The sequence below is a fragment of the Grampus griseus genome (assembly GCF_964374135.1).
Source record: "Grampus griseus genome assembly, chromosome: 1".
NCBI classification, from domain to species: Eukaryota; Metazoa; Chordata; class Mammalia; order Artiodactyla; family Delphinidae; genus Grampus; species Grampus griseus.
This window is the reverse complement of record NC_139017.1, coordinates 47,556,795-47,576,885: the sequence shown is the minus strand read 5'-3', so window position 1 is coordinate 47,576,885 and position 20,091 is coordinate 47,556,795. Positions and strand designations below refer to the sequence as shown.

The following is a 20,091-nucleotide window of genomic DNA, read 5'->3' as shown; positions in this document are numbered from 1 at the left end:
ACCTGGGTTGTGGGAGCACATGGTCCCAGGGGTACAGAGCTGCCAGAGACAGACTGGGCAGCTGGGGAGGGCAACCACACAGTCCTAAGCAAGTTCGTCTCTGTGTCCTGTGACAGCTTGACACCATCTGACACCAAGCCATGCTGGCGCCAGGACACTTTCGAAGCTTGCACTCTACGTCAGCACACGGCTTCCTCTCTGTTCCTCGCTCAGTCTTAAAGTCCAGCAGTCGGGGGTCCTGTCAGCTGCCACAGGCAGGGCGTGGGTGGGAGCGGTGGAGTGAGAAGGAGGCTTGCTTGTTGCTGGCTGGGGCCCTGAGGGTCAGCAGAAGGATGAAGAGGTGTCTCTCCCTGCCATTGAGATTGACTTGCTCTAGAGATGCTGGGAGGGGAATGAGAGAGGAGGAGGAGGGTGGAGAGGTACTGGAGTCCTGGTGGAGGTGTTCTCCTCTACCCGCCACTCTCCATGATCCCAGGCTCATCCTTCATGGGAGTCCCAGGTACCAGGTGCTCTGCAGGCAGCATGGGAACTGGCTGGGCCCTCACAGGGCGGTCAGGGTCTCTGTGTGAAACATGCTGCCGAACATCTCCTGCAGGGCCACAGGAAGGAAGTGGGAGGGGGAGAGACAGCATCAGACCTGTTGGGTTCAGAGTGGTGGCAATCGCCAGGTGACCCTATGAACCCCCGGCCAGAAAGAGGCATTTTGAGGAAGTGTGTGCGAGTGTGTGCACGTGCGTATGTGAACCGGGGAGAGGCAGGGTCAGCCTAAGAGGTGAACTGGTACAGAGCTGACAAGAGAAGATGCTTGAAATCTAACTTTGAATCACCTCTGGTGTGCTGTGTGACTTTCACAGGTCCTGCCCTCCTTTATCGTTCCACTTTCTTTATTAGGTAAAATGAGGGTTGAGATCAGACAAGCTCTGAAGTCCTTTCTTGCTCTGATAAGCTATTTTGGTCCTACCCAGGCTTTTGGAATGTGCTGGAGATTCCACAGGGACCCAGAAATCCATCCGCCAAATCTTTGTGGCCCCGGCTCTCTTTCCTAATGCCTCCCGCATGCCCTCAGCACCCCCAGAGACATGTTTAGAGGACCATGGAACTCATACCCCAAAAGAATGGGAAGAGGCACAAAGTGAGATGTTACTTCTAATAGACCCAGAGCCAAATTCCTCTAAACCTAGTGATCTGGTTTCTTTTAATTCAGGGCACTGGGGTGGGGCTACTTTTCATGTCAGGACCATAGGGCTTTACGTGAAGTAAGACTTCACACCTGCATAGCTCTTAGCTCTTAAAGCCCATCCACGTGCAGTAATATTTGTATCCCTCATGTATCCCTAGAATTCATCTGATCCTATCAGAATGTAAGTTTTCCAAGGGCAGGGGTCTTTGTTTTGTTCACTGCTGTGTGCCCACCCTGGGATAGTGTCAGGCAAGTCGTATGCACTCCATAAATACCAGTTGAATTAACAGAGAACAAAAGCAACCCCCACTAATCTTGTTAGGTAGATGGGACAAGGTATTCCCCATATTCCCCTTATTTCACAATGATAAACACTGGGGCCTGGTGGTGTTATGTGGCTTGCCGAAGGTCAAGTAGCAGGTGTGTTGGAGAGTTAAGAATAGATATTAGTTATCCAGGACTTGGTCCAGTGACTCTCCCTTCCCCCATGATGCATTTCAGTGAGTGAGAAGAATTAAGATCTGCTATTAAAAGAAAGATGAGAAAGATACATTGTTGCCTTCAAGGTGACTGCTCTGGCTTGGAGATGGGAGAGCCCAGCCAACACTTTGGGTTTGAGAAGGTCTCCTTCCTTTTCCTCCTGACCCCCAGCCTTCAGCTTACCTGCTCTAAGTCCCAGCAGCTGGGACTGTCCTCCTCCGAATCATACGAAGAGAGCTCGGGGTCCACTGGAGCCTGGATGGGGGAAACAAGTGCAAAATGAGCTGCAGTAACTGAGTGACGGTCTGGCACAAATGGCAGGCTCCGGGGTGGGTGAGGGGCACCATGTGCTCTGATGCATAACCTGCCCTCTTGACTTTTCCCTCACCTCCCTCATTTGCCTCTCAAAATACAGCACAGCTGTGGTTTTCCTCCTCACAGCAGACAGGTGTACATCAGGGTGGGCTTCCTTGGTGGGCGTTTCAGAGGCAGGGAAGGTTTACCTAGCTTACAAGGATCACTGGCTAGCTGCCTGACCTGTGAATCCATTTCCCTTCTCTGGGAATCTGTTTCCTCATCTGTAAAAGTAGGATAATCAGACTCACTTTGCTGGCTCTCTCCCTCACCATGCTGTTGAAAAGGGGGTGTGTGTGTATCATTTATAGATATGAATATGTTCTGTAATAGTTAAATATACAATACATATAATATACATTTTTAAGAATATATAAACTGTAAATAGTGGACATTGTGCAATAACGGATGATGAGGATTCTTCTGGAATCGCCCTCTCTTTGCTCTGGTGACAGGGTGCATGAGGCTAGAAAGGCCGCTGCTCTCACAGTTTCCCTCTGTGTGGTAGGCAGGCGCCAGGCCCCGTGTTTCCCTGGGCAGGCTTTCAGCGCTTAGAACAGATGGCTTCACCTTCATCAGTCTCTTAAAGCAAACAGCAAATGGTTGCTCTAGGGCCAGAAAAGCCTTTCTTATGACCCACAGAGGGCAGAAGAGGTTTGTTTCATGGACTGGGGCACAGAGTCTTGGGAGGCCAAGGGTAGAAGCTGAGCTGGCAGGGGAGCCTGGGAGGTGGCGTCGGCTGGGGATGCCTGGGCAGGGACCCCAGTGGAATGGGCTTTTTCTGCCTCCCAGCTTTCTGAAGTGTTATTTGTAGACAGTGTTATTTGTAGCTCATTTGCATACCACTTACTGAGCTAGTAAATTAAATGTCAAGAAGCTGAGACAAAACTCTGATCCACACTCTTCATCCATCACCAGCCTGAAATCTCCAAGCTCTGCTAAATTAAAACAGGCAGGCTTACTCCCCTCCCTTTCCCAAAGCCTCTTGTAGAAAGAGTGAAGGAATAGCAGGGATGAGCAATGCCAGAATGCCAGGCATAACCCGCTGTGCTTTGGGTGTTTGTGTGATCTGGAAATTGATATTAATAAGGATTTTGTAATATACAAAGCTCTTTCAAGTGACGTAAAAGATACAAGTATCAGTTAATCTTAAAACCAAAACAAAAGAAAAATCCCGTGGTGGATAATGTTACCTTAGAGTACCCATTCCACAGATAAGAAAACTGAGATTCAGAACCGTTAATTGACAGAATTGGTGTTGGAACCCAAACCGTCCCGCTAATTCAGTGACCCATGGCCTAGGATTCCTCAGGTGCAGGGACCTTACCCCTTGGAAGGTACGTGCTGGGGCCACTTCCCTGGCCTTTGCCTGGGCAAACAGGACTGCGTCGTGTATGCTGGGAAAGACGTGGTTGCGCTCTAGACACCCATCTTCGAAGATGCCACCATGGTTAATGTCATTGTACACCTGGGCTGGAAGGAGGGAAAGATCACCTTCAAAAGGTTAACACCACCGTGGACAGGACCTGGGGTTGGGGGAAAATGGTGAGAGGGCCTGAGGGAGATGGAGAGAGAGGCCTGAGGGCTGTGCTCTTGCTATATCCTAGAGCCTTCTCGTTGGCTTTGCAGTATCATTTCTGGACAGCAGAGGGCAACATGAGCTTGAAGATGCTGAACCTTCACCCCAGGGCAGAAGGAAGCAGTTTGATTCAGGGAGTTGGTACTTCGTGGTGATTCGAGTGGGAAAGGCTAAAACGTTTGCCCATTCTGTCCCTTGAGGGTTCGTCCTTCCTGCTGTTTATCCAGACCTTTCCTACAATGTCCAGTGTGTGGAAGAGCCCTTATTCCTACCCAATCCTGGACATGATTTCCTGAGGAGTGTCTAGTGAGGGTCGGCGGGAGCTTCTGATTCTAACTCTGGAGCACACACAGAGCAGGTCACTTGCCAGTGCAGACTCTCTTCCTGAACGGAGCCTGCACAGAGCCTGGGCTGTGCTCAGGCCAGCGCCGAAGCTGGCTAGGCCTGCTGGAAGTTGCTGACCCTCCGCGGGAAACGGGGTGTGCCAGTATGTGCCCCTTCCCTTTCTCCCGTGTGTCTGTGCACTCTTGCTGTGTGTCCGTGTCCCTGCACTCTGCACACATGCCGATGAGGTGAAAGTCCACTGCGATGTGGACACGGTTTGGGGCTGTGTGTGTGGGCCCTGGAGACTGTGTGCGTATAACACTGTGTTATCTGTGTCTTCCCTGGATGGTTATGGTGTATCTATGCTTTGTGCTTATTCATAGACTTTTGGATTTGGAGAAGATTCCCAAATTTATCTAGTCGGCCTCATTTTATGTAGGTGGCAATCGATCCCTAGACAGATGAAGTGACTTGGCCAAAGATACATGGCAAATTAGTGGTGGGCAAATTAGAATCCTACTTGTCATTTCTTAACTCCATGATCCCCCCACTCTCTAATTGAGACCCCTAGGATGTTCTCTAACCCGGCTGTAGTCTCTTCTAACTTGTGCCCGAAACGCTTATGAGCAGCCAGTAGTTTAGGGGAACATTTGGCTGTTCTCATTTCTACCCACTCACTATTCAGCATCCCACCCACCTATTCCCACCTCAGCCCCTTGCCAGCCTTCCAGTCGCCTACACGTCCTCCTTCTCTTACCATGAATGTTCACCAAGAAGACCTTCACACCGATCCTCCCGTAGGTGGAGCTCAGCTAGAGGAGTCGGGAGGGTGTTGGGTAGGGAGACAAAAGGAAAGGAATGTTCTGAGTGGGCCTGAAAACCGATTCACAAAACGCACATCAGAGGGGGAGCCAAACAAATAAGTAGCCCCGAGAGCCCTGGCAGCCAAAGATAAAAATAGCAGCAAAGCACAGCACTTCTCCCTGGAGTGCTGGCTGACTGCTCCTCTGGACAGCGGGGTGGACGTGGGGCTTTGCCAATGAGGCAGCCACTTAAAGTCCCCATGACCCCTTCTTATGGGGCCAGATCTTTTCTTTCAGTTGCTTAGAGTCCTGGACTCCACCTCTTTCCTGACATCGTGGCTTCAGGCAGAAACTGCAGGGGAGGACCGAGGCCCAGAGAGGCTACTGCTTTGCCCGGCTTCATGCCAGGTCCAGGCTAGGGAAGCAGGTTGAGCCCAGGGCTGGGGATGGAGCCTTCTGTGCACCTGGCTGGTGATGCCATCAGCCTATGTGCCCTCTGTACCCCTCGGTTTCTCTGGGCTGCTTCTCTCTGGGCCAGCCTCTGAGGTTTACTGACTCCTTGTCATTGGAAGTGGCGGCTGAAAAGTTATCACGTGGATACATTTATTCAAGGTATCCTGTGAGCTGTGTGTCTGGTCTAAGGATGTGAGGCACTGATATAATGTCTTCTTTCCTCTGTTGGCCAGAACCGGCTGACGCTAGAGTGTCTGGGTGAGTGTGGGAAGGAAGGGCAGACCACAAACCAGGGCCAAGCTGAACTCTCCTCAGAGGACCCTGGGGTGGGTTCCTGGCAGCCTGAGAGGGAACTTGGGGTGGACTCTGTTACAGAGGGGTGCTAGGACAGGGTGGACCAGCGGCCTGGCTTTGGTATCCCTCCCCAGGCAGGCATTGCCTCGTGCTGTCTGGGCCTGCTCTGCAGAGAGCATTCTGTCCTGGTAGCATCTGGGGAACAGGGAGGGACCTTAGGAGCTGTTAGGTTCCTTGGTGAGCTGTCTCGCTCAGCTGGTTCAAATGAGGGCTCCAAGGAAAGGGAGTGTAGGGGGGCAGGGGTGACGGTTAGGGTTGGGGGGTGGGCTGGCACTCCCTCCACCCGAGGGCCTCACCTTGGCCAGGGCTTTGATGCCCATCAGATCCACAAAGCTGACCCCACTCATGTCGAAGATGAGGGTGTGGAAGGTGACAAAGGGTGGGACGCTGGCCAGGATGTCACTGGGCTCAGCAGAGGCCGGGGGCTCACAACTGGCAGCTGTGGAGCTGTCAGGGCTGAAGGTGATGTAGGACACGCTGGCGCCATTAGCAGGCGTCTGGTTGTTGTTGGGGTCCGTTGGGGAGCCATTCTCAAAGTCCTGCTGAAGCTCCTGCAGGGAGACAGTCTGGAGGGCGGGAGTAGGAGGGCAGAGTCAGGGGTCATCACACTCAGTCAGACTTTGCTGTGGCTGAAGCTGGGGCAAGGGGCGTGAAGGTGGAGGTAACTGAACCTGGTGGTGGTGAATATAAGCCCCCAAAAGCCCATAGGACCGGCATCTCCCATAGCCCCTTCCTTAGGTGGGGCCTGCACGTTTGGTCTCCCACAACCCTTCCAAGAGAGGCACCGAAGCCTCAGCCCACTCTGCTCTGAGAGAAAGGCCCTTCGGAAACAATTGAGCTCCTTTTTCGCATTTATCCATGTCTGCCTTCTCCGCAGAACTCCCACACCTACATCCACCTTGCTAGATCTAGGTTGGATGGGTACCCCAGGAAATTCACTGCTGCTCCCCGTATGGGATTGCTTGTAAGTCCACGGGCGTATCCTATCTTAGCCAGAAAATGAGGACGGGCCGTGGGAGTTCAGTGGTTACCCTAAGAGCTGACAGCTCCTCATCGAAGGAGAAGATATCCACCAGGCAATACCCACCAGGCAGTGGCCACAGAGACTTGATATCTTTGACTTCAAAGATACTGGGAGGTGGGGTACCAGGTAACAAGATCAGAGACGGCAGGGGAGAGGGCATGGGCTGTTTCTAGCCTCAGTTCACCTTGTTTTTCATAAATAGGGACTTCCTCTGTTGTATGGGCAGCCTTCTCCTCTTCTCCTGCCTCTTGAGGTATTTTTGCTTGGCCAGCAATACTTTCTGGGGGTCCACACCTGTCTGTAGGGAGAGAGCAGAGAGCAGTCTTAACCTCCACCCTCTTTGGAAGTGGCCTGCTCTCAGCTCCCAGCTCCTTTTCTTGCATCTTCCAGGCACGCTCTGTCCAGCCCCTCTGGTCACCAGAGGACCGAGCCTTACCTTGGCAGTGACCTTTTGCCTGAAGATTTCCGAGTTGGCAAAGTAGAGAGGGGAGCAGTAAGTGATGATCTTTATCCCTTGGATTTCCTGGGCCTGTGGCAGGAAGACTCGGTTCAGTTAGCAGCAATATCTTTATTGGCTTTTTTTTTTTAAACCCTTTTATTTGGGGTGGGGGTAGGGCAAAAGAGGGAGGTCACAATCTTGGATTACCCACCCTATTATAGGTCTTGGGATTCACATAAATGTCAGTGTCCATGACTTGGGCCAAAGTATAGCCATTTCGACTGGATGAAGAAGGAAAAGAAAAACATAAGAGAATGCTATTAGCGGATGGGCCTGGAGGGACACTGGGGCTGGGGGCTGGGCAGAGGCAGGCCAGGAGAGGGTCCCTTCCTCACCCTGGGGTTTTTGTGTTTGTCTTTCTGCACTGGAGACATATGCCTGATGGCCTGTGTCTGGGCTATAATTAGAGGGTTGACAGGTAGCTCCTTGACGTAGCTCCCAGGCTGGGGCTCAGGGGGGAGAAAGGGTGGGGAGTAAACAAGGTGACATGCTTACGGGGTCCTAAAGTCACCACTTCCTGGTTCTGAGTTCTCAGGAAGAGAAGACAGGGTTTCCCGGATATTCAGCATCCTTCCTGCCCTGACCTGGACCCCCTGGTCTGTTTCACTTAATTTTTTTAAAAAAATCAATTAATTAATTAATTAATTTATGGCTGCGTGGGGTCTTTGTTGCTGCGGGCAGGCTTTCTTTTTATTTGCGGCCAGCGGGGGCTACTCTCCATTGCGGTGCGCAGGCCTCTCATTAAGGTGACTTCTCTTGTTGCGGAGCATGGGCTCTAGGTGCGCGGGCTTCAGTAGTTGCGGCTCGAGAGCTCTAGAGCGCAGCTGTGGGATCTTCCTGCACCAGGGCTCGAACCTGTGTCCCCTGCGTTGGCAGGCGGATTCTTAACCACTGCACCACCAGAGAAGCCCACTTAATGTTTTTATAGCAAGGACGTAGCTGTCCTCTGACTTGCTGTTCCCTTGGGGTGGGGTTCCATTTGGTCTGGGGTCTAGTAGCACCCTTGAAAGGACACTGAGTCTCACCCACTTGCTTGACTCCCACTTTCTCTGGTCCCCCAGCCCTCCAAGACTGTGATGGCTTCCCCTGGGTTTTCAGGATGTGGGAAGTCAGGTAGCCCAGCCTGTGCCGAAAGTCCTGGCTGGGCCAGGCTCTCCTTGGGCCTGGCAGCCCCTCCAGTGCCAGGTCCAGAAGGTGACAGTATGCAGTGGGCTGGGCCAGGCCTCACGTGGGAGCTCTTGGCAGACTGGCCCAGGGGCCCCACTGCTGTGCCTTGGGGTGAGGGGCTGTTACTTACAATTGGGTCTGGAAGATCACAACCAGGGTGGAGAAGCCGACACCCACTGCCACACCATACGGCAGGCTCAGGAAGAAGGCAGAGAGGAAGCTCACCACCCAGACGCACTGTGAAGAGAGAGACGTCAAAGCGGGCCTGGGGAGAAAACTGCCCCTTTGGGGAAGTCTTCCTGGACCAGCCTAGGTCATTCTCTGCTAGCACAACTTCAGACCCACCCTTCCCTTTTCATGCCATTTTTGCACTGTTTTATGTAACTGAGCTTCGGTTACACTTGCCCATCTCCCTTAGATTGAGTGTGGCTCCCTGATCTTGTCTGCTTGTAAATAGACAACCCCAGCATACACAGGGAGTCAGGATGGCTCAGTGAGAAGAGTATGAGTCTTGGGTCAGATATGCCTGGGTTCCAAATTTCATTCTCCTCCTTACTAGCTGTGTGATCCTTAGTTGCCTAATTCACAAAGGGGGAATAATAATACCAGCTTCATGAAAGGATTAAAGAGTTAAGGAAGATAAGGTCCTAGCCTTAGTGATGGGCGCCCAGTGAGTGCTCAGTAAACCTGAGTTCCATTCCTCCATCTGATAGTAAGCTGTGTGCCGGACATGTGCTCAGCTACATTTCCTGATCTGATAGCCTGGGGCCTGGTTGTGTGCGTTTGGGGACAGGATTGGATGCAGTTTTTTCTTTTTGCAGTACGCGGGCCTCTCCCTGTTGCGGCCTCTCCCGTTGCAGAGCACAGGCTCCGGACGCTCAGGCTCAGCGGCAATGGCTCATGGGCCCAGCCGCTCTGTGGCATGTGGGATCTTCCCGTACCGGGGCACGAACCCATGTCCCCTGCATCGGCAGGCGGGCTCTCAACCAGTGCGCCACCAGGAAAGTCCTGGATGCAGTTTTGACAGTTGCCTCCTGTGGTGTTTTAGAGTCCCCCATTTTCCTCTGAAGGAAATAAATCTGCCCACACTCTTGTACAGAATTGTGAAGATCAGATGGGAACCCAAAGCACTATGTAAATATCAGGAACTATTGTCATAGTGGGGGGGATTGTTGGGATGTGATAAAAGCAGATCTCTCGGGGTGGGAACTGGGACGCCATTTTTCTCCCTATCCTCATCCCTCACTCCCTGGGGGACCCCAGATGGACCACTCACTTCTCTGGCTTTAAGGATTTCCTTCTCATACTGTGCAAGTGTACCTTCTCCCCTAGGAGACAGTCCAGTCCAGAGGTTTGGAGTCTAAGATTTGGGGTTCCAGTCCTGACTCTAGCACTTACTACTTCTGTGGCCTTTGATGTGTTACTAAACCTCTCTGAGGCTTGGTTTCAGCATCTTGAAAGGAGGTTAGTAAATCCTTTCTCACATCTTATGGTGGGGCTCAAGTGGGGATGAGGCAGTGTCGTCAGTATATGGTAGCCTCATTTCAACTGCCCAGTGGAAGATGCGTTGGGAATGTGACTAATCAAAACAATAATTCATGTTTGCTGATTGTTTTATGGTTACATGGGGCTTTCCCATTATGATCTCATTTAATCCTCAGAGCCAGTGTGTGACGCAGCCATGACCATCACCCGCATTACAGATGAGGAAACAGAACTCCAGAGAAGTCTGGTAATTTCCTTAAGATCCTGGTCTGCTGGCTTTATGTTCTAGGTTTTTTTTGTTTTTTAAAATGATTTCATTTAGCTTTCTTTGGAACTATAAATCATAAAAATAATAATAGCTAAATTTTATTGAACACAAGATACAATTCGACAATGTGCTCCTTACTTGTATTATCTCATTTCATAAGCATCCTGAGGTGGGGGGTAGAGAGTATAAGATACCCATTTCACAGATGAGAAAGCCAGGACTCGGAGAGGTTAAGGGACTTGCCATTGGTCATAAAGCCAGTGAACAGCTGAGTTAGGATTTGAACATAAGATGTCTCACTCCAAAACCTGAGCTGTCTGGGGCTTCCCTGGTGGCACAGTGGTTGGGAGTTCGCCTGCCGATGCAGGGGACACGGGTTCGTGCCCCGGTCCGGGGGGATCCCACATGCCGTGGAGCGGCTGTGCCCGTGAGCCATGGCCGTTGGGCCTGTGCGTCCGGAGCCTGTGCTCCACAACGGGAGAGGCCACAACAGTGAGAGGCCCGCATACCACAAAAAAAACAAACAAAACAAACAAACAAACAAACAAAACCTGAGCTGTCAGCACTCGGTTATGCTAATCAGCGAGCAGCCGACCAGAGGGATCACTGACAGAAGAAATGACAGGGCTGTGGGGTTGGAGGAGGCGGCAAGGGCACAACGGGTACCCAGAGGCCGCCCAATACCTACACAGTCCAGCTTGCTCTTCCTCCACAGGTAGTAGGGGTCGGCGAGTTGCTTGAGGGAGTTCTTGAGGTTGACAGCAATCAGGGCTCCTAGCACAGCCTGGGGAAGTAGAACATTGTTCCTTGTCACCTGGGGTGTCCCCTTTTCCTGCCTTTCCTGCAAACACCTGACCCTGAAACCTGGCAGGACAGAGTTGCAGTTCTAGAACATCTCTGCTGACAGAGACCCCAAATCTCTGCATTCAATCTTAGGGTTGGAGTGCAGGTGCTAGAGTCATAGGGCCCCTGGCCCCATCTTTGCCCGTCCTCTTTTCCCTCATCCCCACACGGCCCGTGCCTAGAGCCCTCCTAGCCAGGCGCCCACACCGACTTGTAAACACTGACTTGGGTGTGGACTCTGAGGTCAGAAGGCTGGAGTTTGTGACCAGCCCTGCACTTGTGAGCCTTGTCACCACAAGCAGATCACCTAGACCCTCTCAGCCTCAGTTTCCCTCACCTGTACAATGGGGAGAGTAAAACCTGCATTACTACTTCACAGGTTGTGACTAGGACAACGTGTGACAACGATGGCACTTGGTAATCTGTAAAGCACCACACAGCCCTCAGGGCCTGCTCTTACTGGAGTCTCTCACTGCCTCTGCTCTTGTGCTGTGCTCTTACCTTGGGGAGAGGGTAGAGATAGGACCCCAGGGCCAGCATCGTGATCATCACCACCAGGGAGACGCACAGGCTTGACATCTATTCAGAGAAAGGGTTTGGAAACAGGGCATAGATGTGAAATTCTCGCTCTTGTTTTGTTTCCAATAGATGCCTTTGGTGGACTGGAGGCTAAGGAGGGGAGAGGAAGGTTGGAGAAGCAGGTGGCCTGGCTTCTCCGGGGCAATTGTTCTGCTACTCCCCCACCCCTCCCACACTCTCCTGGTGCAGCGCTCACCTGGGATTTTCCTCCAGCTCCATCCACAGCCAGAGTGACAGAGAGAGCACAGCAAATGACATGGATTTTAAAGAAGGAGCCGAAGAAGTTGCTGCAGCCCAGGGCGATCATCTCCTGTGGGCACAGGATTGGAAGCTGGGGCTGGGGTGCAGGGTACAGACCAAACACAGTTGGCCTTGCAAGCTGGATCTTGAACTTCAGAGTGACCCTACTGCTTTAAAGCCACGTTCTCCCAATCAAGTAGAAGGCAGCCTCTTGGTGTTAGAGTCCCCCTCTCCGCACTAGCAGGCAGCCTTCCTCACCTAAGCCCAGAGCCCCAGAACATCTCTTGCCAGGCCTCTGTGGGCCCTGGCCCGTCCTGCTCAGCCCTGCTGGGGGGTGGCCGGACCTACCTGGTTAGAATCCACGTCATAGCCGTGCTTGCTGGCCAGAGTCCGGCCCACAGCCAAGTTGATGACATAGCCCACGATGGCCAGGGAGAAGGCTGTGCCAATCATGTCCTTCCACTGTGAAACCACAGGCAACACGGGAGTGGGGAACCTGCCAAGGAGCCAGAAAGGAGGCAGGGCCCAAGGGTGTGAGGAGAGGGAGGGCACCGCGACCTTCACCAACCCACAGGGACCGGCTGGGCCCCACTCTGTGCCAGGGCCTTTACATGAATTAGCCCTTCCGGTTTGAATCCTCAGTACCACACTGCAGGGCCGCTACCGTCACTCCCCTTGACAAAGCAAAACTCCGAGGCTTAGAGAACATAACCTGCCTGAGGTCACAGAGCTAGTAAGCGGTAGGGCCTTACTTGTTCACATCCAGATTCTGGACTCCTTACGCGCACTCGTCCGCATATCCGCAGCCCCCAGTGCTGTGGGCCTTTTCTCCATGGCCTGCTCCAACTCTGCAGCATAAGCACCTCCCCTCCCCTCCCAGGGCCCAGTGTGGTGCCTGGCACAGAGTAGACGCTCAGTGAATTTTGTTAGTCCTAACGGCTTCCTTTCCACGTGGGTAAAAGAGCCAATGTATTAGAGCAAGGCAAAGAACCAGAGAGGGGCTGACCAGAGCGGCTTTGCTTTAACAGCCTCCATCAACTGAGACTTTCGCGCGGAGTGTTTCATGACTCACCGTCAGGAAACAGCCAGGATTGTGCGGCTCTTCTCCATAGTAAGTAATAGTAATAATTCATAGCTGGTCAGTGTCACAGAGTTTATAATGTACTTTCATAGAGTTCATTTCATCTCTGACTCTGAACCTGGGGGCGGTGCAGTGGGGGTGGGGTCAGGCTTCCCAGCCACCTGGACTCACCCTCGTTGGATCTCTCCCACGATCTGCATGTGATACTTTTTGGGCATCTTGCAGCCCCCAGAGATAGCTGTTGCCACCACTACCTGCAAACCCCAAAGTGGAGAATTGGGATTGGCTCTAAGTTGGGGCCAGGGCAGGGGTCCCTCTCAAGCCTTCCCTTTTCTTTGGGGACCCCAGATCCCACTCCCCTGCCTCCTTGAAGGGGGCAACCTGAGGATCAGGGAGAGTGGGAGCCATACACAGGGGGAAGGAGTAGATTCACCCCTGACTCCTGTCCTACTGGCTCACAGTGGGCGAGTGGGCCGGGGGCCGGTTGGGTAGAGGGGCTCCCCTGGCTCTGACTGGAGCCGGATTCCTTTTCTCACAGCCTCTCTTGCCTGGGCCCCAGCCCTCCACCCCTGGGCAAGGTCCTTACCACGATCATTTCTGTAGGGATGGGGAAGCGGATCTTGTGCATGAAGCGGGCGTTGAGCTCCTTCACCAGCACCAGGAACACGCTGCTGATGAGGGCGAAGAGGAGCGAGGCGATGTTGGTGTGGGGGAGGTTTTTGCAAATGTCAATGAAGGTCTGTGGGAGACAGCATCATGCTCATGGGCTCCCACCCAGCATCTGAGCCAATGAAGGGATGTCATCAGCTCTCACCAAAAGCAGAATCCAGATCCTACTCAGGATTCCACTTTCCACCACCCTCTCCCACAGGGCATGTCTGGAGCTCATACTGGGATGGGAATGCAGATTCCCTTCCTCTTTCTCTAGAAAGAGTTCAAGCTAAAGGAGGAGGGATGGAGATTAGACATAAGGAAGGACTTCCCAGGCAGGGAGGGGTTGAGGCACTGGAACGGGGAGCTGATGGAGAGTGTACCTCTGCTTTTCTGCAGGGTTTAACCACAGAGAACCTCAGCAAGCCCTCAAGGTCACGTGTTTGACACTCCCTCCTAAAGCGGGAACTTCTTGGAATCCTCTCTGAACTTCTTAAGACAGTGAACTCGGCTCATGTGTCTGCTCAAGCCCCTCTCTATTCACAGGGGTGCGTTCCTAGACTCACAAAGACGATGGACCCTGGGCCTGTGTAGGAGGGGATGGTCAGTCCGAAGATGTACTTGAGCACGGAGATCAGGATCTGCAGGCCAGCGGCTGTCATGAAGCCCCGGATGAAGGACTCAGAGAGGTAGATGGCCACAAAACCGAACTGCACGAAGCCCAGGCCCATCTGAGAGGAGAGGGGTGGTGGGGAGAGACCAAGGTGGGTCAGCAGCTCCCATACCTGCCTGGCTCAAACCCAGGGCTGGAGTTCCGTGCAGCCCTGACAGCAGCAGCTCTAGGGAAATGAGTCCATCATGACCTTGTCTCGCCCTCTCCTGCCAGCAGACCTTTAGCCTCTGACACTTCACCTCGTTGGCTCCAGTTTCCTCCTGGTACTCACCAGTGTTTCCTCTCTCAGTAATTGATACCCCTGCCCACCAGCTGGCCAACCACAAACTTGGGAGCCATCATTCCTCACCCCCCATCTCCAATCTATCACCAAGCCCTGTTCATTTTGTTCCTGCCAAAATGTTCTGCAAGTCTACCCCCTCATCTCCTTGGCTGCCACCCTGGTCTAGGCACTTGTCACTCTTGCCTGGACCTCTGCATAATCTCCCAACAGGTCCCCTGCCTTGACTCTCATCTACCTCCCGTCCGTCATCTTCTCCATAGTCTGAGTGGTCCAAACCGACCGCCAGTCAGACCCAAAGCCACTGCTTAGGGGACGGACTTCAGACTTCATCGTCTGGCCCCTGCCTACCTTTCTACCTTCTTCTCTGGTCCATTCCCCAAAGGCCTCCTCCCTCTGGCCATACCAAACTCCTTGTCTTGCCATTCCCTGGTCAGTTCACACTCTCTTAGGCCTCAGTGCATTGGGGGTGTTATTCCCCCTGCCTGGACTGTCCCTTCCATGCCTTGTTCATTTGGTTACTGGTCAACTTCTACTCATCCTTTTAGACTGAGCTCAGATGTCACCTCCTCTCTTTGAGGAGAGGCCTTCCCTGACTTTCTCTTTGGCGTTCCTGAAGCTATTGGTACATAGCCCCGTTATGTTGCTGACCTCACTGCCTATACATCTATCTGTTGATATGGCTACTTCCTCTGCTGGGCTGTGAGCTCCTTGAGAACTGGGCCTCTTTCTTACTTATCTTTGATCCCCAGAGCCTAGCCCAGTTCCTGGCACGGTGAAACAACCAAAAAACATTAACTGAATGAATCAATGAATGAAACCTCCAAGGTTGCTTCCTGCTCTTACATTCTGTGCTGCTGCGTTTGCCTTCATAAAACCTAGCAGAGTCCTTTGCATGTGGTGGAAATGTAATTTATGTCATGCAGGTGATGCTGTGGCTTGGAGCAGAAGAAGCTCCCAGGAGGGGGATAAGTGATGTTAGAGAAACTGGAAGACTGTGTTGGCAGAGAGCTGGGCACTGGAAAGGGTAGTGGAGAGAGGCCAGAAGTCCTTTAGACAGTCATTAGCTCAGGACAGTTTTATTAGGTGTAGATGCTGGTCTTATGCACCTGCTGGAGACAGGGAAGGAGAGATGCTCTGAATTTTCAAGGTTCTTTGTAGCCTCGAAGTGGGGAAGAGGGAGGACGTAGAGCCCTAAGTCAGCTTTAATGTCAAAACTGGGACTCTGAGGCAGGGGCAGGGTGGGCTGGTGCCTTCCTGAGGTGGGGCCCCGGCAGAGATGGAGACCGCCCCCCTCACCTGGATGACGGCAGTCAGGCAGGCTAGCGTTGCCGACACGTGCAGCCTCTCGGCCTCCATGGCCACTGTGTCCACATGGCTCTCATTGGTGGCATTGTTGAAGACCCGGAATTTCGACTCTGGGGCCAGCTGCAGACAGATGTTACCCACCAGGATGCTGATAACGGCAAATGTACCTGTGGTGCCCCACCCAGCCAGCAAAAGTCAGAGGTTTGGACCACACCCGTGGAAACCAGAAAGGGGCCCAGGAACGCTTCCCAACCCCCATGCCTCCAAGGCTCCTCTCCAGCATAACAGTAACCGTTCACATCCAACCATGATCTACAACTCTTCAATGTGCCTTCACCCCATCTGTTAATGTTGTTTTATTGGACACATGAGGAAATGGGCTTGGAAATATAAGCAGAGCCTGCGCCAGAAACAGGCCTTGTGGTCAGGCCGTTTTTCTCCATCTCACTTAGCACCAGAGAACTCCATGTGTCCCTGAAGTGGTCCGCTGGGACCAGTCTGGGAGTTAGATGGTAATTTCCCACATCTGTTCAGCACTTCATGGCATATCTTATTCCACCAAGTCTTCCCCACCTTCCAGGGAGGGAGACCCAACAGGTCATGCTAACTGAGTTCATGGAAGCTAAGTGGCTTCTCCAAGGTCACAGAAGACCTGGGACTGACACGCACAGTGATGGTCCCTCCAGGACCAAGCAGCACCAGCTAGAGGAGAATGCAGATGGGAAATCACCCCAGCCCCCTTCGCCACCCACCACCCATCCTTGTGGTCCAGGTCAGCTGCCTGCTGAGAGGGGAGAGGCCTTACCTGGCACCATCTGGTGGATACCCCCCAGGAAGAAGTAGGTCAGGAGGGGGAAGAAGGAGGAGTAGAGGCCGTTGACAGCAGGAAGGTTGGCCAGCAGAGCAAATGCCATGCCTGCAGAAGACCGAGACCGTGAACATCCAGGGGCATGGTTGGGTTATGGAGGTCACAGAGAGTGGGGTGGGGAGAGAAATAGGCTTGCCTGAGGGGATCCCCTTACCTTGTGGGACCTGGATGGATCCACCGCTGATGCCACCCAGAAGGTCAGGGACGATGTAATCTTTGATCTTGTACTTGGGGAGCCAAGAGAGCACGGGGAACAGCCCAAACACTGCGGTTTTGATCTTGGCCGAGGAACATCTGGAGGGGAAGAGGGCAGGTTTCCGGTCAGCACTGCACAGCTTGGATGCTCTGAGTCGGGAATAGATTATAATATCCTGTTCTTGGTCATTCACCCATTCGTTCACTCATTCACGCAAAATTCAGTGAGCACCCACACTGTGTGGCAGGACTTCCTCTTGAGAGCCGTCACCATGCCCTAGGCGCTAGCTGGAGGTCTGATTGCTGACTGCTCACCTGGGAAGTCTATGAGACTCGGCCTAAAGGCATGGATTTTGCGGTGGCTGAGCCTGCCGAGGTGTCAAGTCCAGCCTCCACCTCAGATGGCCTTGCTCTGGTCTGACTGAACACAGGCCCGGGCACCCTCTTCTGGGCTCCTGCAGCATTGTGTGTACCTTGTGCTGTAATTTCTTGCTTTTCATCTATCTCTCCCACTACACAGTAAACCCAACATGGAGAGAAGTCTGGCTCTCTTGCTCAGCTTTGAATACTTCGTGCATTACACTGGGGTGCTTAGTAAATATCTGTTGAAGAAATGAATGAATGAATAAGTGAAAGAATGGGCCTGAATTGAAACTCAGTCTGAGTGGGGGCTGCTGCCATATTTCTTAGAACTTCCCCCCAAAGGAAGGCTCCACTGTCCCTGCAGGGTGCACCTCTGCTGACCTGCTATCCTTTGTGTGTGATGACTCGAGTGCTGGAGTTCTTTCCCCTGTTCATTCATCAGGAGAGGGAAGAATGGGGAAACTGTTGGTTAACGCAGGGTGGGGAGAGTTGATCCCTCCCCTGTTTGCTGAGCACCTTGAGGTCCTTTCATTAGAAACTCAGGAGTGGTAAAAACAAGGGCCTTCAATCTCAAGGGTGACAGCTGGTGGATTGATGACTAGAAGGGGGGCGGGCAGGCATTTGCTTTTCTTCTCCCAGCTGAGGGAACTCAAATACTCAGGGCCCATCGGGTGACTCACTGGCCTTCTCTGATTAGGCCTCCTTTCCTGCCCAGCACCAATTCCTGCTCTTTGCTCTTGCTCAACAATAGTTTCCCTGACACTGGGTCCCCTGGATGTCACCCAAAACTGAAATCAACACAGGCAATGCTTTGTACCCTGTAAAGTCTGGGTAGATTTTCTGTCCCAACCAGTGCTTCACGGAACCGCATCACCATCACCATCTGACTCCCCGGTCTCCTCTGTGGTGGGTAGTGCCTCTCCCATCCCTGGGATGCTGGATGGGGAGTTGGACTGGTAGTAGATAGCTTAAAGTATCTCTAAAGGCTTGTCCTAAGAGAGAATCAGGCCTGCAGGAACTCTCTCATGTTTGTTTGTGGCAGGGAAAACCGGACTCGTGAACGGAGAGCTGGCTGGGGAAGAAAAACAACCCACTCGAGGGCTTGTGCATGCCCAGCCTTACTTGCAAGCCTGCCATATATTGAGCAAAGCAATCTGAAGCCTGAGAGAAGAACTGGGAACAGATGCCAAACACCCATACAGAGGTTCCGGAAGCCAGGCGGGAAGTGGACGGAGAGAGGTTGGTTTTCTAGACATTCATTCATTCATTCATTCAACAAATATTTACTGGAGCACCTTCTGTGTGCCAGGCACTGTTCAAGGCTCTCCTGCCAGCCACATGGGAATTGTTAGCTCCCTGCATCGCCTTATGTTATCCATCATCCTAATCTTTTAGGACAACAGCAGGTACCCTCATCCCTCCAGTACAGTAACAACCCAAACTTAAACTCTTTGGGCACAAAGACTTGCAGAGCCCGCCTGCCTGAGGGACACAGCTGTGGCACCCAAGGTCTTGACTGTAACCGGGCAGAGGTGGAGCCTCCCAGGAGAGGTAGGGTTGGGCTGGGGCTTTTCGTGAAGACTCAGCTGGGTGATTCCCCCAGTCTGAACCAGTTCCACCTGCATCTCTACTTCAGCCATTGCTAGTGACCTCAATTCAGGTAACTGAATCAGCTGTTTCCCCAGGGAAGTGAGGAAGAGCAAACCAGACCCCGGTGAAGCCTGAGGGAGGTCTGCCAGACGTCTGGGAAGGGGGAAGATAAAGCTCGTAGCCTCAGGCTCCTGGAGTGTGGGTATAGATCCCCTTGTGGAGCCCCCTCCTCATAGGCATGGTCTCACTACCCGCCAGCACAGTGCCAGGGATCTGAGAGAGGAAAGAGCCCAGGGGCTGGTGAGATCACATCCTGGTAGGTACCCTTTAGGAGAGCCCAGGAATTTAGCGGCTGTCTTTGGGCATTGTCTGGACCAGGAGAAGGAAGGAGCACCCAGGAGGGAAAGAGGACAAAGTGCATGGGGGTGGGGGAGGCTTCAGATTTTTCTTGATAAGGAAAGGACAGGAGAAGGGACAGGAGCAGCAGAGGCTCTGCAGCTCCCCACCCGCATATGGTAGCGTGCCCTTCTCCAGCTCCCTTAAGATCCCAGGAGAGACTTGAGTGGACTGAGAATATGACGAGACCTCACGCAGGGGGTTGGGGATGGTTTACAGCCCTTCTGAGCCTGTGGATGGTCCTTGCTTCCACTCCCCATCCTCCTTGGGGGTCTCAGTAGAGCTGAGGCATAGGATCTCACATTCAGGGTTCAGAATCTCACCTCCCCGAGGCTTCCCCACGTCCTGTCTTAGGGACACTGGTACCGGAGTCATGGCCTGGTACAGGAAGATTTTGGTGAGGAGTAGAAGAGAGAGGAGTCTGGGCTCTGGGCCACATTACCTGAAGGCATTGCGAAGTTTTTCTCCCAGTGGGTACGTCCGATCCTTCTTCTCAAACTCATCATCGAAGAGGGTGAGGGAGTAGGCAGCTCTGTCTACCACGTAGCGGGGCCTGGGCTGGCTCATGTCTGGGGCATTTACAAGCTTTGGGAGAAGCAGAGTAGGGAAGAACGAGGGGCATCCCTTCCCAGCGCCGGCCTGGGCCTTCTCTCTCTAATCCTAGCTCAGCAGACTTTTATTCTGTCTTCCCCGCCCCCAGCCAGCAAGGTGCCTCCCTTCCCTCTTTCAAGTCTTTCCACCAGACTCACTTCTTTTGGTGGCCTTGCCTCCCAGGCACGGATGATGCATACACTCACCCTGGCTGTTTTGCTTGGCGCCCAGCACGTGGCTGGCACTCCACACCTGTTACATCACCGTCACCCCCGCTGAACACCAGGCAAAAAGGAGGTAGGAGTGCAAGGGCAGGAGTCACAGCTGGGATTCAGCAGGTTGATCCTCTGCCCCCTCCCCCTTACCACCCTCCCCACATCGTCCCCTGGTGTCCCCACAAGCCCCTCTGCCTCCCTAGACCTCAGTTTCCCTGGCAGAATGTCTCATACCATTCAGCCGGTCA

At 53.0% G+C, this 20,091-nt stretch overlaps 1 protein-coding gene across 1 annotated transcript; it reads right to left on the bottom strand.

Moving 5' to 3' along the window:
- Window positions 1-541: 541 nt before the first annotated feature.
- Window positions 542-19,604, bottom strand: SLC26A9 (solute carrier family 26 member 9; the record flags this gene model as incomplete). Its single annotated transcript, XM_082670144.1, has 20 exons — window positions 542-589; window positions 1,844-1,915; window positions 3,342-3,487; window positions 4,675-4,729; window positions 5,824-6,093; window positions 6,736-6,849; window positions 6,988-7,080; window positions 7,202-7,271; window positions 8,348-8,454; window positions 10,659-10,754; window positions 11,315-11,392; window positions 11,589-11,702; window positions 11,981-12,128; window positions 12,885-12,967; window positions 13,300-13,452; window positions 13,931-14,095; window positions 15,617-15,792; window positions 16,431-16,541; window positions 16,648-16,787; window positions 19,480-19,604. 20 exons carry the CDS (start codon window positions 19,602-19,604, stop codon window positions 542-544), a joined length of 2,364 nt encoding a protein of 787 aa, XP_082526270.1.
- Between the last annotated feature and the right edge of the window lie 487 nt (window positions 19,605-20,091).